The sequence below is a fragment of the Thalia democratica genome, chromosome 8 (genome assembly GCF_965202585.1).
Source record: "Thalia democratica chromosome 8, ktThaDemo2.hap1.1, whole genome shotgun sequence".
Taxonomy (NCBI): Eukaryota; Metazoa; Chordata; class Thaliacea; order Salpida; family Salpidae; genus Thalia; species Thalia democratica.
Window position 1 is genome coordinate 9748504 of NC_139172.1, and position 15155 is coordinate 9763658.

Genomic DNA, 15155 nt, shown 5'->3' on the forward strand with positions numbered 1-15155 from the left:
TTAATTTTACTAAAATTAAGGCATTGTTGGCAAAATTTCAGGAGTTTCTGTTCAAATGCTAGAAAATTTCTTAACCTTTTAAATACAGTTTGTTGTATTTTGAATAGACTACAAATTTTCAAGTTTACTACTAAAAATGCATTTGGTTTTCGGAGTCCAGCACTCTTTTTTGAAATTTTAGGTAGATTTTACACTGTAAAAGGTAAAAACAGGTCAGATTTTAGCTTACATAACTACTTAAATACTTTAAGCAAAAAAGTAACAAATCAGTTTTGAAACAAAGAAACCAAGTTCAATCTAAATATGTTGTACACTTAGTTTGGTATTTAATTCTGCAAATTTTTTTATAGTGAATAGTGGTTTGAATCCTGTTTTCGTCCCACTGTGCACTCTGTAAATTTTACATATGAATGCTAAGTATTTGCAGTTACAATTCAGTTCAAGTTCTGACAACTCAAAGTCTATAGGCTTTCTCAGGAACTAAGTGTACAACATATTTAGATTGAACTTGGTTTCTTTGTTTCAAAACTGATTTGTTACTTTTTTGCTTAAAGTATTTAAGTAGTTATGTAAGCTAAAATCTGACCTGTTTTTACCTTTTACAGTGTAAAATCTACCTAAAATTTCAAAAAAGAGTGCTGGACTCCGAAAACCAAATGCATTTTTAGTAGTAAACTTGAAAATTTGTAATCTATTCAAAATACAACAAACTGTATTTAAAAGGTTAAACTGTATCTAAATATGTTGTACACTTAGTTTGGTATTTAATTCTGCAAATTTTTTTATAGTGAATAGTGGTTTGAATCCTGTTTTTGTCCCACTGTGCACTCTGTAAATTTTACATATGAATGCTAAGTATTTGCAGTTACAATTCAGTTCAAGTTCTGACAACTCAAAGTCTATAGGCTTTCTCAGGACCATATCTTAAAAATAAACTAAAATGTCCTATCATTAATAGGTCATGCTTTAAAACTAAGCTAATAAGCTAAATTGTTTCTCATTTGTTTTATAATGCTTATTGGCTCTAAAAAACTAGAGTTGAAAAAAATGTTAGTCTAACTCTAAATGGTGGCATGTCAGTTCAAATTTTGTAAATTTTTTGTACAAAACCTGAAAGTAAAGAAACAAAAAGCTTACTTCTTCTGTAACAGTAAATTAGTTTATATAGTTTGTTTTTTTATTATATTGTCTATTTTTACTTAAAAATGAATATTTTTTTAAACAACTTAAATTACAGATTCTGAGTATTTTGTAGTATCTGATTAACAGAATTTAAAGTTGACTGTATAATATATGCTATGGTTATGGTTTGTTAGAGGATTCTTACACACAAGCTAGTTTGAATCAGAAAAAAAAACTTATTTTTTTTTTGCTAGTTTAAACTAATAAAAAATTAGAATGCTTCAGGTTAGTTTGATTTATTTTTTGAAAACTGAAGCTGTTTTTTTTTAAGAAATTGTATGAAATTAAATTAACTTTTGTTTTTTGAAGTTCATTCCAATTTTTTATGAAAATTTTTCATATCTGGACACAAATAATAAAACAAAGTAAAGTTGCTTTTTATTATGTAACTGTAGAAAAGACCTTTCTTTTTTTTATTAATTTAGATATTTTAATAACTTCAGAGATTTTCTTAGGCAACACCCTTTCTTTTAATATATTTTCACGCCTTTGAAAGATGAATGAAAGTAAAATTTATATCTCAAGTAGTTCCTGTGGCACCCTGTATTTTATAAAAAATATAGCATTTAGACATACATATAAATTAGTCAAAAGTTAAAAACAGACGTAATAAGAATACTTAAAAAAAGAAAGTAGGCTTGTATGAATTTTTATACTTAATGATCTAACCTAATATATCTGTGTAGTTCAGTGCTTTTATAATTTATTATTATTGTAACGGTTGTCAAGAATTTTCAAACTAAACTGTAGTGTAATGGTAATGTTTACTTTTTTTTTATAAACTTTATATATTTGTTTTTTAATTTTTTGTTGACAAACATAAGTGTTGTTCTTGTTGAAGTCTAAATAACTTTTTTAGGTAGAGAATTTAAATTTTAACTAAATTTTTGAAGTAAAAACTGGGTAAGTGTAGAACTTAAACTTTCCAATGAAGTACATTTCTCTTATACCTATATAAATAATAACTTTTATTTTTAGAAGTTTAAAACTAAAACTGAAAATGCTAAATGCTCCCTGTAATGTTAACAAAAAGGATTGCTTGAAGCAAAATGAAGTTTTAACTACAAGCAATGAAAGTATTATGCTAACAGCAGGTGATGCCTCAAGAAGTAAAAAAACAGCAGTTGCCAAGGGTTACTGGAAAGATGATCATATTAATGCAATGGTTCCAGGCCCAATTGAGAGAAAGACTCCAGAAATAAACAGAGGCTACTATGCTAGAACAGAAGCAGTTTGGAATATTGTTAAGAATTTTGTCTCAAATAACAGTGATGCACAAATAGTAAGCTTAGGCTGTGGTCTTGATACTCTTTACTGGAGGCTATTGTCGTCTGATTATCATTGTCATAAATATGTTGAGGTTGATTTCCCTACTTTAGTGAAAAAAAAGGTTCATATCATTCAAAACTCAGATAAGCTTGGCAGTTTATTGTTAGAAAAAAAAGCTAGTTTGTCAACTCCTGCTATTTATTCAAAGTATTACAATTTGTTTGGATGTGATTTAAAATATATTATTTTGCTAGACAATATGCTTCAAAACTGTGACTTGGATTTTAAAAAGCCAACCCTTTTTCTTACAGAATGTGTGTTGATGTACATGAAGGTTGAAGTTTCCAACAAAGTTTTGTCTTATGCTAGCGAAAAGTTTCAAAACTCTGTATTTGTAAGCTATGATGCACTAAATATGAATGACAGATTTGGTCACACAATGATTAATAATTTGAAACAAAGACAATGCTGGTTGGATGGAATACAGCCTTGTTCTAGTCAAGATACTCAAAAAGAACGGTTCAGTAAAAGTGGATGGAAGTTCACAAATGTACGGACCATGTGGGAAATTTATTTGAAACTCTCTAATAGAACAAATATAGAACAGTTAGAATTTCTAGATGAAACTGAACTTTTAGAACAACTTTTAAATCATTATTGTCTAATAGTTGCTTATAATGATGAAAATAACAGTTATTTAACTGACTGTTTCAAAAATTAGTTTTTGCATAAGAACAACTTGACAATATTTAAATTTAGTTATTTTCTAGTTCGTTTTACTACAAAAATTAAAAAAAAACTTAATAATAATTGTTATAATAATTATAATAACTTACTTAACATTTAGTTGCTACTTTTTTTTTTGTGAAAACAAAATAATTATTAATTATAAAACAAAAACTTATTAATTGATGTTTAATTGTTTTATGCTAAGTTATTTGAGTTTAATTTTCTTTAAATTATTAAAAACTAGCAACTATGTTTGATAATTTTTTAAGTAAATATATCAATTTTTTTTATAAATTTATTACGTAAGGTTATTAATATTTTTTTATAAATATAATTTTTTGTGCTATCATTATTCAAAAATTAGTAAGTCAAACATTTTCTGTCTATCAAAAATTTGTAGTGTTTTATGAATATTTTTGAAAATTGTTATTTTTTTTAAATTTTAACAAAAATAAATCATTGATTTAAGTAAAATTTTACTTAAATAATTTATTATTAAGGCTATAGGACCCTTGTTTTATACACTTGGTCTTTTTCTGTATGTTTTTGTTTCAGCTACCAAAAACTCTTCACAGTTTAATAAAGTTATTAAGATGTAAGGGACGTTAATAGGTTCTATTTAGAAGTAGCCAATTAAAAAGCGAAAAAAAGACAATTGTATTTGTCGTCTGTATTCTCCTTTATTTTTTCAAGCCAAGTTTTTGAAGTACATTAATTTATTTCTTTAAAAATTAGTCTAAAATTTGTTTGGGCAATTCTTATAAATTTCGGAATTAGTTCCCTTTTTATTAAGATTTTTTGAAATATGAGCATGCGAAACATTTAATGCTATAAAAGGAATACTTCCCAAGGTTTATTAAGTGAATTTTTATCCTTATATAAATATGGAAAACTTATAAAAAAATTGGCTGTATCTACAAATTGGTACATTGATTCAGGTTAAAACTAAGTGTGTCCAAACTCAATTAATTTTTTTACTTGAAAATTTACTCAAAATTTTCATGTTGAAGTTAATGTTAGTTTTTGTAGAAAAATGCTTTGACCCCATTTACGGCCTTCCGGCAGGGGTGGGCAACGTTATAATAAATCTCTGGCTGGAAAAATACTTTTAAGAGATTGATTGAAAGATTTTAGATTGAAAATAAACTGCAAATAAATAACATAGAAATTTAAAATAACAAATATTTAAAAATTTACCCTTAATAAACAGATTAATAAACATTGTACATAATGTAGAGTTTAAATTATAATTTTCACAATAATTTTCTTCATAATAAAAGTTTATAGTATACTGTCTGAACAAAGGGGTTCTCATTGTCTTGGACACTGGAAATAAAAAACGGTTTAAAGTTTATCACATTGTACATAACTAATATTTTAATAATTTAAAAAGTTTAATAAGCACCTATAATTTTGTAAACCTTACTACCAATTTTAGAAGAAAAACCAAGTTTTTTAATAATTACGTATTAATTTTTGATCTAAACCTGCAGTTAAAAGACATATAGTGGTCGCGGACCAAACTTCGAAATAAAATACTTACGGGCCGCATTCTATTTAAAATAAAAACATTCTCGCGGGCTGCTTTTTACCAACTCCTGGTTTGTACTTGAAAATGGTGTAAATATTGTCATTAAAAATTCTTATCATCTGTTTCTATAAATAGCTTAAAATGCTTAGAATTTTTGAGTTATGACGTATTTATTTATTTTATACGAAAAACCTGAAGAAACCAAATTAACTCAACAAAACATAAATTAAAAATTCATAAAGGTTTCACAATCTAATTAGTCTAGAAGTTCTTTTAAAATAAACCTTAGTTTTTAATACTGTAGGAATAAGAAAAAAAAGAATATAGTCAAACCTTTTATTTTAAAACATGCGACTAAATAAATCAATAAAAATGACATGATTTTATATAAAAATACCACTGTTAATTAGTTTCAAGTACTTACTTTCTAGCAAGAAAAACTAGTATAAGTTTCAGAAAATGCTTTTAAAAGGCAGCTTTAATCTTAATACGAAATTTATTGAATTACAAGAAAATAAGCGCATGAAACAATTGGTTCTAGATCCTGGTGGACAAAAAACCTTTCGGTTATCGAGTTGTACACCACTTGGATACAATTTAACGTCTTCTCAAGATCTTATATACGCTGCTCTTAAGCAACATCAAAGAAAACTTAATGGTGCTCAATATATAATAATGAATTAAACTCAATATAAAATAACAGCAAGCAATATAGTAATTAGTATCTATTTAAAAGTTCATTATCTGATAAAATGTTAGGTTTAAATGTCTGTATAAAATAAACTACTGTTACTAATAAAACATTTGAATAACAAAGAACAAAAAATTGTATTAAATTCAGCTAGTTCCGTTTATTTTGTTTAAATAGTACTTTCTTATCAGTTTTTACACCTAGTTTATTATTGTTAAAATAGAACTTAACTTGTAAAATGAACTCATTTTAGAGATACATGTTTTCTTGGAGAAACGATCAGTTTAGATTTTCGAAAATAAAATTTTACAAAGTTTTTTTTATCATACAACAAAACAAGCCTTATACTTAGCATATAAAAAAAATTTGTACAGGACACATTCAACGTTGTTGTGTGATTGTTTTTCAATGGATCAACAATCGAATGATTCTAATTTCAAAAAAATCTACAAGCTTTATAGCACAATAAAAGTTTAAAACGCTTTTAAGAGTTCAACTCTAACAATTAATTGCTAAACTTTCAAAACTAATTTGTAGATTGCATTCATAAAGAATTATTCGATTCTTCTCTATTCTTATTATAAGTAAATATTGCATACATGTCTAGTTTAGAGAATTAACAAACAATCCTAAACTATTTTTAAAAATCTGTAGTTTGTAAATACATAAAAATGTGGTAAGTATTACAAACTGAGTTTTTTAAGTTTGATTTCCAATAACTTAACATGTTTTTATCTAATTCCAACAGCACACATTATTTCACTTGCAACTATTAGTATATCAGTTTACTTTCAAAGTTTATGATTACTTTTGATGTAGAAATGTATTAGCTGCACAGTTTTAAGCTTAAAAACTTTTTAAACCAAATAAGAAACAAGGTTATAATTGTTGTATTTTCTTTTTGTTGTTTTAGTTGAAATATTTCAAGTGATATGCGAATCTAAATTTGAGAATTATTGAAACATTTGCGTTTTGTTAAAACTTCTTAATCACTTTCTTTAAATTTAAAACAGGGTTAGTGAAGTGATTTCGATAGTAACCAACACACTTTTATAATAAGAACTATCTTTTGTATACCAAGATAAAATCTGGTAATTGTTTGCTATTTGTAGCTTTTAAATAAGTTGTTGATCATATTATTGTAACGTTTGTTACTTAAACTTGTTGTTTATTAAGCGTTCATATCATTCAAGATTAGTTTTCAAATCAAAAAAGTTACATTAATAAACACTAGAATTAGCACGAGGTTAGGGTCAGGCCTAGGGTTAGGCTCATAGTTAGATTTAAGGCTAAGGTCAGGGTTTGAGTCGTGGATAGAGTTATGGTTTGGTTCAGGATTAGAATTAGAATGAAAACGTGCAAAAGTGACTGCTCGTGCTAAAGTAACACCAATCACTTTGAACAAAAAGACCAACTCCTCATGCTAACCATTTAGGATAAACCTCAGTATTAGTTCTATTTAAAAAACTAATGTGTTAAGTCTACTTTTTTTAAATGTTAACAATAAATTGTTTAATAAATAACTTGTTTATATGTTGTTCAGTGCTGGGCAGAACAAACTTTGTTTTAAAGCAAAGTAAGACCTACGTTTTCTGAAAAAATAAAACAAATTTTTACTGCGTTTTTAAAAGAAAATTCACATATTTTAAAGTCAAAACAGTAAAATGAACTGAAAACTTACAAAAATTATAAACCTTATTGTATAAACAAATCTCAGTAACTGCAACACAGAAACAAAAGCTAAGTATTAAAGTTTATAAACGAATGTTACGTCATCACTTTAAAAACTGCACTTTTCTTTGAAAAGTTTATCAAGTTTAATATATACTTGGATACAATTTGTTTTTGTAAATAAGTGCTCTGCGTTCAGATTAAAGACGACTAAAACGTAAAAATGCGCAAAACAACCGTAAAACAAACTTTGGCGTAATATTTGCTTACAAACACAGAATCAAATGTTGCGCAATTTTATCGCAACTTGCGTAAAAAACCTCGCGAAAAAATGTTATGTAATAAAATTTATTCGGCTCGAGTTCGTAACGTGACTTCAAATTACGAAAAAATCTCCCTTCCAGCCACCAACAACTAGCTTCAAGTTGTTGAAGAAGTGTTGCTAGCAGTAGAAGCTGGCGCTAGAAGCCGACTAGAAAGTCCGGGGCAGCGAAGGTTCGGGCTATCGGCCGTACGCCCGGGCCGTTTTGCTCCGGACTACAAAAATTGTGCTCTTTTTAGGGCAAACCCTTGACTTTTCTTCATAAGCTCAGTCAAAAGAGCGTGTGTTCAGAAGATCCACGCGACCTTGCCGCAGCCTGAGAAAAAGACCCGGCCAGAAGAGGCACCAGATGAAGTAGGACCGTGACCCCGCAGCATAAAACTCCGTAGAAGGCCCCCACTCAACAGGGGGCAACCTGAAGAAGCAAACTTGCGGGGTCTAAAATGAAAAAAAGCTCTTTCTAGGTCCTGCAGGTGCCGTGGGCCGGGCAAGAGGAGGCAGAGGTCGCGAGGAAACCTTTGTGTGCAATTTGTTCGTGGAACACAAGAAGCGCGCCTTTGAGGGAACAACTCTCTCGAACGAAGAAGAGCCGCCGTTGGAAGCCAGCGGCAGACAAGCGGCATCCCTGCGTCTTTAGCAGAGAAAAAACAAAAAAATGGATTGAAGGTGAATCCCCGCGCCGGACAGATGGAAGAAGCGGATGATGGCTGCGGGGAAGAATGGAAAATCTGAAGATTTTTTTTATTTCTACCCAGAAGACCACTGGTAAAAAACAGGAACGTCGACCCGACCCGAAGGACGCCCACGACCCAGAGATCTCGACGGAGGAACAGCGGAACCTCGAAGCAGCTGCCATGCAGCAAAGCAGTTGCCTAGAGGGGAGATGGCTGAGCAAGGACGACCCATGGATGACCCAGGTTTTCTTCTTTTTACTGGGTCAGCAGCAATCCATGAGGCGTGCGCTTGCATTCCCGGAGAGATGAAGGGTCGTGGGGATGATTTACTCACCCAAAAGTGACTTGCTGAATGGAAATTACTATTTTGAATGTATTTTGCGCGTGGAACGTTTTTGGAAGAATGCTCGTTTTCTATTACATTTTTATACTATACTATTTAAATAACTTATATCGCTGCGGACGAAATGAAGGAGGACTAATCAACGGAAGGTCATTCCTCGTGGCTAGAAAGAATACAAGATTGTAAGCAGTGTGAGAGGCTGCTAGAAGGTGAATGAAGTTACGAGGAGTCCGAAGAAGAATGTTTTTATTTTATAATTTTACAAATAATAATAAAAAATATTAACAAAAAAAGTCTTGTTTTTATATATAAAATAATAAACTAATTAAAATTACATAAAGTATAAATCATAGTTATACTAATAGTAAATGAAACTTCAAATGTTATGTTTAATACAACAAGCTATAAAAAGAAACTATAAAGCATGTTTAAAATATTAGTTTAGAAACGAAGTATAAAATTTCATATAGCATAATAAGCGTTAGGATTTTGTATCTTGTTTAAAAAAAATATTTTAAAGACGTATGAAGGATATAAATCTGATATAAAACAGTTCATATTACTTCAAATAGTTGAATAGTAGATGTAGAAGTTTAATACTTATATAAGCTGTAGGCATGCTAAGCGCTTGTTTACAAAATAAGAAGGCTAAATTTTTTGAAACTTTTTGTTTGTTTTAAACACTTAAGTTACATGTTAAAACCTGCAGCAGCTGGTGTCCAAAGGCCGGTTAAATTAGAATAACTTGTTAATAGAAGCCGCTTGTTTTTTATATCTTCTTTATGGTGAAACACTTATATTATCAAAGTATATAATACTACACTTGGACTTCTTAAACACTACCTTTAAATGATAACTAAAGTTAATTTAACTTTACTACTGTCTTTAATTTATAACATAAGTTTTCGATAAAAAATGTTAGTTGAAAAGGCGTATTAAAACAAGTAGAATTAGATAAAAACTTATGACAATAAAAAATAACTTATTAATTTAGTACTTTCTTTTAAAATTAAAAGAAAACAATATAAATAATAAAGTCAATTCGCTTGACTGCAACTCCAGCTTCCTTGTCTAAGGATAGCAATCTAAGGCAGAAGAAACTGCAGTCATCAGCAGTCTAAACTCGTATAAAATTGCAAAAAGTGTTAAAAAATATTATAAGAATTAGGATATTGTTCCTTTAAAAAAAAAACCTTTGAAATAAGTATAAAGGTATGAAGGGTATAAAATAGCTCGTACTACTAAAAGTAGTTGTAAAAGTTTGGCAAACTAATATGCTGTCGGTGTGCTAAGCGCTTGTCTTGTTATAAGCTAAAAGTCAATCAAAGTACATGTTTGCTCGATTAGTTTTTACTTTTGGAAATATGTTTTTCTATAAAAGTTTGCTTTGGTAAATGTTTTAATAATTAAGTATTTTACAACATTCTAGTTTTTCAATGTATGTCTCTGTATTAGTTTCTGCAAAAATATATTAGTTTTTTCATATAAATAATCTAGTTGTAAGATATTTTAGCACGATCTTTAAAGTAAAAATATTGAAATAGTTTAAAAATACCTCTTTTCGTTGCTGGACATAAACAAATTTGTTTTATAAAAGGAATTTTTTATTTATGTGAGTTACTAAAAAAAAATATACTCGAGGTCGAAACGGCTTGGTTAACAAAAAGGCATATATTGTTTAAACAAAACTGAGCATCTTAAAAGTCTTTTTTTAGTCGCTTATTTACTTAAATTAAGTTTTTGTACTTACAAAAATACTTAAAAGTTGCATTAAGTTTTAGGGTTTTTGTTGAATATATTATTTTTTTCAATTTCAAAAGCTGCTTCAAGCAAAAAAGTTTCGCTTGAAAATTGACGATTCAGTTTTCAATGTAATAAACAATAAAGTCGTAACTAACTAGTAAGCGAAATATAACAATAAAACACTGGAGCTCATTGAAACTATATGAGTTTCGTACTAATTTAATCAATAAATACAAATACATTAATATTTAATAAAATTTATTTGCACCTGATTAATTGAGAATGGTAATAAATAAAGCATCAAAAAAATTATAAAACCGTCTTCAGTTTAAATAAAGATAATAATTTTAGAATCAAAAAAGGTTGTCAACAGCTGAACACCTCGTATATGACCTTTAACATGTGGTTTAATATAGATATAAATAGTTAGAATTTTTTTCTGTTTTTTTACTTTTTACTGGAAATTAACTTTAAGTATTCCTAATAAAACACCTACAAAAGAACCCTTTTAAAAATATTTGTTTACATACTTTGTATGTTTAGTTTATAATTTTTGTTACTATCGTTATTTATTTTACAATTTGCTGATTAGGTTCGTTAAAATAATATTTTATTGTTTTTTTTTTGTAGTTTTTGTATAAGATTTGAAATACTTTTTTATCATTACAAGTAAACCAGTAGAAAACTTGTTTAGTTATACAAAATTATAGCTTTTATTTTAATTATTTTAAAAATAACTTTTAATTGTAATTTCTCTTTTAAAAAATAAAATTTCAACTTGATATTGAAAATAATTTGAAGTTAATTAATATTTTTTTCACAAAAGCTCTTTAACTAGAAGCTATGATTTCAAACGTTATTAGCTTATATGTGGAAAGTTTGAGAACTCGAGTTTGAGAACTCGCGATCATTGCTTTTGCGTCTTTTTGATCTGTATGTAAATAGTTTAATTTTAATTTGTATTTTACTTATAACTTTTTTAATAATTTAGATTTAATCATTACTTATACTACATAGATTTATATTATCTCATGTTTCTATACCTTTTAATATCTTTATATAAAATTAAATGATTAGTATACAGCATTTCGTAGTACTTTAATTTAAGTTTATCAACTATTTTTATAGTTCCTTAATAAGTGTTTGTTGTTCCGTAGTAAAAAGTTTTTATTTAACCGGTGCACATTATTTTTATTTATAACTAATAGATTTTATTTGTTATGTATTCAAAACAATTGTGAAAGCTCTGTTTAATTAAGTACTTGTAAAGTAATTCTTTCTGGACTTAAAAATAAATTATCTGACTTAAAATGCAATGCAGAGTCATTTTAAATTGTTAATTTTTTTTGAAAATAATATCGTAAAATAATTATTAACAATTATTTTGTATACTTAACAACCATTTAGTTTTATGCATTATACTTAACAACCATATATCACATGGTTTCGCATATAAGTAGTTTATAACTTTATTTGTTATTTTAATTTATTATTTACTTTTATAAATAATTAAGATTTAAGCATTACCAATGTTATAAAGTTTTATAACAGTCGAATTTTGCATCATAGATTGTATTTATTAATAACTATTAATATACAGTACTTTTATAAGAAGGTTTTTAAACGTATTTATGTACCATTTGCAACTTAGTATATAGAGTATACTCATTTTGTTTTATATTTATTTCACAAAGCTTTTCAAAACTATACAAGTTCCATTTTCAAGTGACAATTGTTAAACAAAATTTGAAAAATTTTTGGTCAGTGAACAGCTCAAAAAATCGGTAGGACTTTTTATGTGTACTATTTTATGGGCACTATTTTATGTGTAGAATTGCTGCATTCAATTATACACATAATTTTATGTGATGTCATCAAAATTATGTGTAGTATTTAGATGTTGCTGCAATTAAGTTGCTGCAATTAAATGAAAAATAAACTACTGTCCAGGCCTTATATAAATATTATGGATAGTTTTTGTAGTTTTAAGTTTATAAACAAACAGATAAAATATAACTTGAATAAACATAAACCAATAATATGATTTATTTTTACAATCATTTGAGATATATTTTGTAAACTGAAAGAAGTAGTGGCTAGACTTATTAAAAGAATATGGATAGTTTTTTTATGTAATTTTCATAAAGAAAAAAAAAATTAAATACACTTAAACAAATTGTTTGATTTATATGTATATTTATGTAATTTATTATTTTTATATTAACAGAATTAATGGCTAGTCATATTTTAAGTAATTTTAATTGTTTTTTTATTTAAGATTTTATAAACAAAACTTATAAATTAAACTTGAACACACATAAACCAACAGTTTGATTTATTTTTACATTTATTTAAATTATGTTTTGTAAACTGACAGACGTAGTGGCTATACTTGCTAAAATAATATGAAGAGTTTTTTTTATGTAATATGTAATAAAGAAAAAAAACTTGAATACAATTAAACAAATTATTTGATTTATAATTATATGTATGTAACTAATTTTTTTTATACTAACAGAAGTAATGGCTTTGCCTTTTATAAATATTTTGGATATTTTTTTCATTTAAGATTTTAATAACAATATAAAAAATTTAAATTGAACACACATAAACCAATAGTTTGATTGATAGTTGTATAGATGTAATTTATATTTAGTAAACTTATAGAAGTAGTAGTTTGGTCTCATGTGTACTATTTTATGGGCACTATTTTATGTGTAGAATTGCTTCAATCAATTATGCCCATAATTTGATGTGATTTTATTCAAATTATGGGTAGTATTGAGATGTTGCTGCAATTAAGTTGCTGAAATTAAATGAAAAATAAAAAACTGTCTAGATCTTATATAAATATTATGGATAGTTTTTGTACTTTTAAATTTATAAACAAACAAAAACAAAATAACTTGAATACACATAAACCAATGGTTTGATTTATTTTTACATTTATTTAAATAATATTTTGTAAACTAACAGAATTAGTGGTTAGACTAATTGAAAGATTATGGCTAATAAATTTAAATTTTACTTATCTAACACTTAAGAAAATAAACTTAAACAACTAAAAAAAACAAAGCTTTTTAATAAATTTTTATTTTAATGAATAAAAGATAGATCACTAACAAGTATAATGAAAATTTTTATCTATTTTTACAAAATTTTTCTGTTAATTAATGCTTTCTAAAGATCTACCCTTTTAATTTTAAAGTAAGTAACGTGTAAAGAAGTAATAAAAAAGAATAATAAAGAATTTATAACGAAACACACTTGTATTACAACATTAGCAGATTAGCAAAAAACTAACATGATTAACCTATCTGTAACTATTTATTTGATATATAGTAAAAACGTATACTTGATAAATAATAAAATATTTAGATGATTATGACTAATACCTTATTTAGAACTTTTTTTGGCATACTAAAACTTATCAAATTGAAAAATAAACACAAAAAGAATACTTAAAAAAATTTTGCTTAGTAAAAAAATAAGAAGCAGTAATAAAACTAATAAATAATAACAACTTTATATGGAATTTTTATATCATAAATCATCACTTGTAATATAAAAAAAAACCTCAGAGTTAATTTATAAAAAAAAATACTTAAAACAAACAATCTACTGAAAACTATAACCTTATACATAAATTATCTTATACAACAAAATATTAATACTAACATAATAGATTATCCATTAGTTTTTTTATATAATGTAGCTCACTGGTCTGTTTATAATTTAATTTCAACTAATTATACTTGAATGTTTAAACTAAAACATAACAAAAAAACCTCAGACTTGACTTTAAAAAAAAAACCAATCTAATAAAACCAATGAACTAATTAAGGCAATAATTATGTTTTGAAATAGTGCGTGTTGCCTTAATTTTTTTTCTGCTACCAGGTTTTTTAGCAGTACCTTGTAGGTTTGTTGGAATTTTTGTTTTGCCAGTGTCAGATACAATGTATCTGAACGAATTAATAATAAGATCTTTATAATGTTTATTTCTTACTTGTTTACTTAATGCTTGAAATTGATGGTATGAAAAAGAGTTATATATTTTATAATCTCCTTGGTTAAAAATTGCAAGTTTTAGATTGTCATAGTGAAATTTAACTATTGACTTCAGATTGTTTATTAATTCAGCTATATTGGTCTTATTCCAGCCCACATAATTTTTAATGACGTGATTCATTGATTCAGATTGGTTTGTTGTCAAAGGAGACAACAAATTTTTCTCCCACATTGGTTGCTTAACAAAAATAAAAATTTCTTCTATCAGTTTTTGTAAGTTATCTTCTGTTTTTTTATCCATTGGAGTGTTTAATATATCCATTTTTGTTTCTGCGAAGCTAAAGATATTTTCAGAAAGAATTAAAGAATTGAATTGTCGTTTTATTTTTGCTTTTTCTGAAAAATTAATATTTGATTTTCTTAAATTGTATATAATGTTTTTACTTATATGTAAATGGCATCTAAATTTCAAACTTTCTGGGAATATTTTATAGACTGAATTTATAAGAGCTTGTTCCCCATCTGTCACAAAGGATAGTTTGGAATAATCAAACTCAGGGAAATAACTGTGTATTTTAGATTTAATAAAATTGAAAAAATGATCGTAGTCCTCTTGCTTAGATTTTTTATGCAGAAAACATGGACCTAGAAACACAGGGTTAGAGTTATTATTTCTGAAAGTAACTTTGTTGTTTTTTAAAGTAATAGCTGTAAGAAAATGTGCTCCTAAGTTGAAAGTCCTGTCTACACTTAAAACCGATCCAAGATCTTTTGAACATGTAATCATGTCAAGAAATTGGTCTCTGTAAAAAGTTTAAACGAAGACAAGTTATCATGTACATTATTAAACTCCGGGTTATTAAATTTTTTTATATATTGAACAAAACCATCACCAACTTTTTCAAAACAGTTTTCCAAGTTATTAGCAATATTTTTTTCTTAACTCTTTGTGCTTATTATTTACTCTATATTTAGTATTTTTGATAGTT

General features: G+C 26.7%; 1 protein-coding gene across 1 annotated transcript; it reads left to right on the plus strand.

Annotated features, from left to right (window-relative positions):
• Nucleotides 1–2169: 2169 nt before the first annotated feature.
• Nucleotides 2170–3281, plus strand: LOC145842626 (leucine carboxyl methyltransferase 1-like). Its single transcript, XM_082950101.1, has one exon. The coding sequence runs from the start codon at nt 2183–2185 to the stop codon at nt 3170–3172; it is 990 nt and encodes a 329-aa protein (XP_082806227.1). The 5' UTR covers nt 2170–2182; the 3' UTR covers nt 3173–3281.
• Nucleotides 3282–15155: the final 11874 nt, after the last annotated feature.

Bases quoted from the DNA above. Each gene is read 5' to 3' on its own strand.
- LOC145842626 (XM_082950101.1), top strand. From the start codon at position 2,183: ATGCTAAATGCTCCCTGTAATGTTAACAAAAAGGATTGCTTGAAGCAA.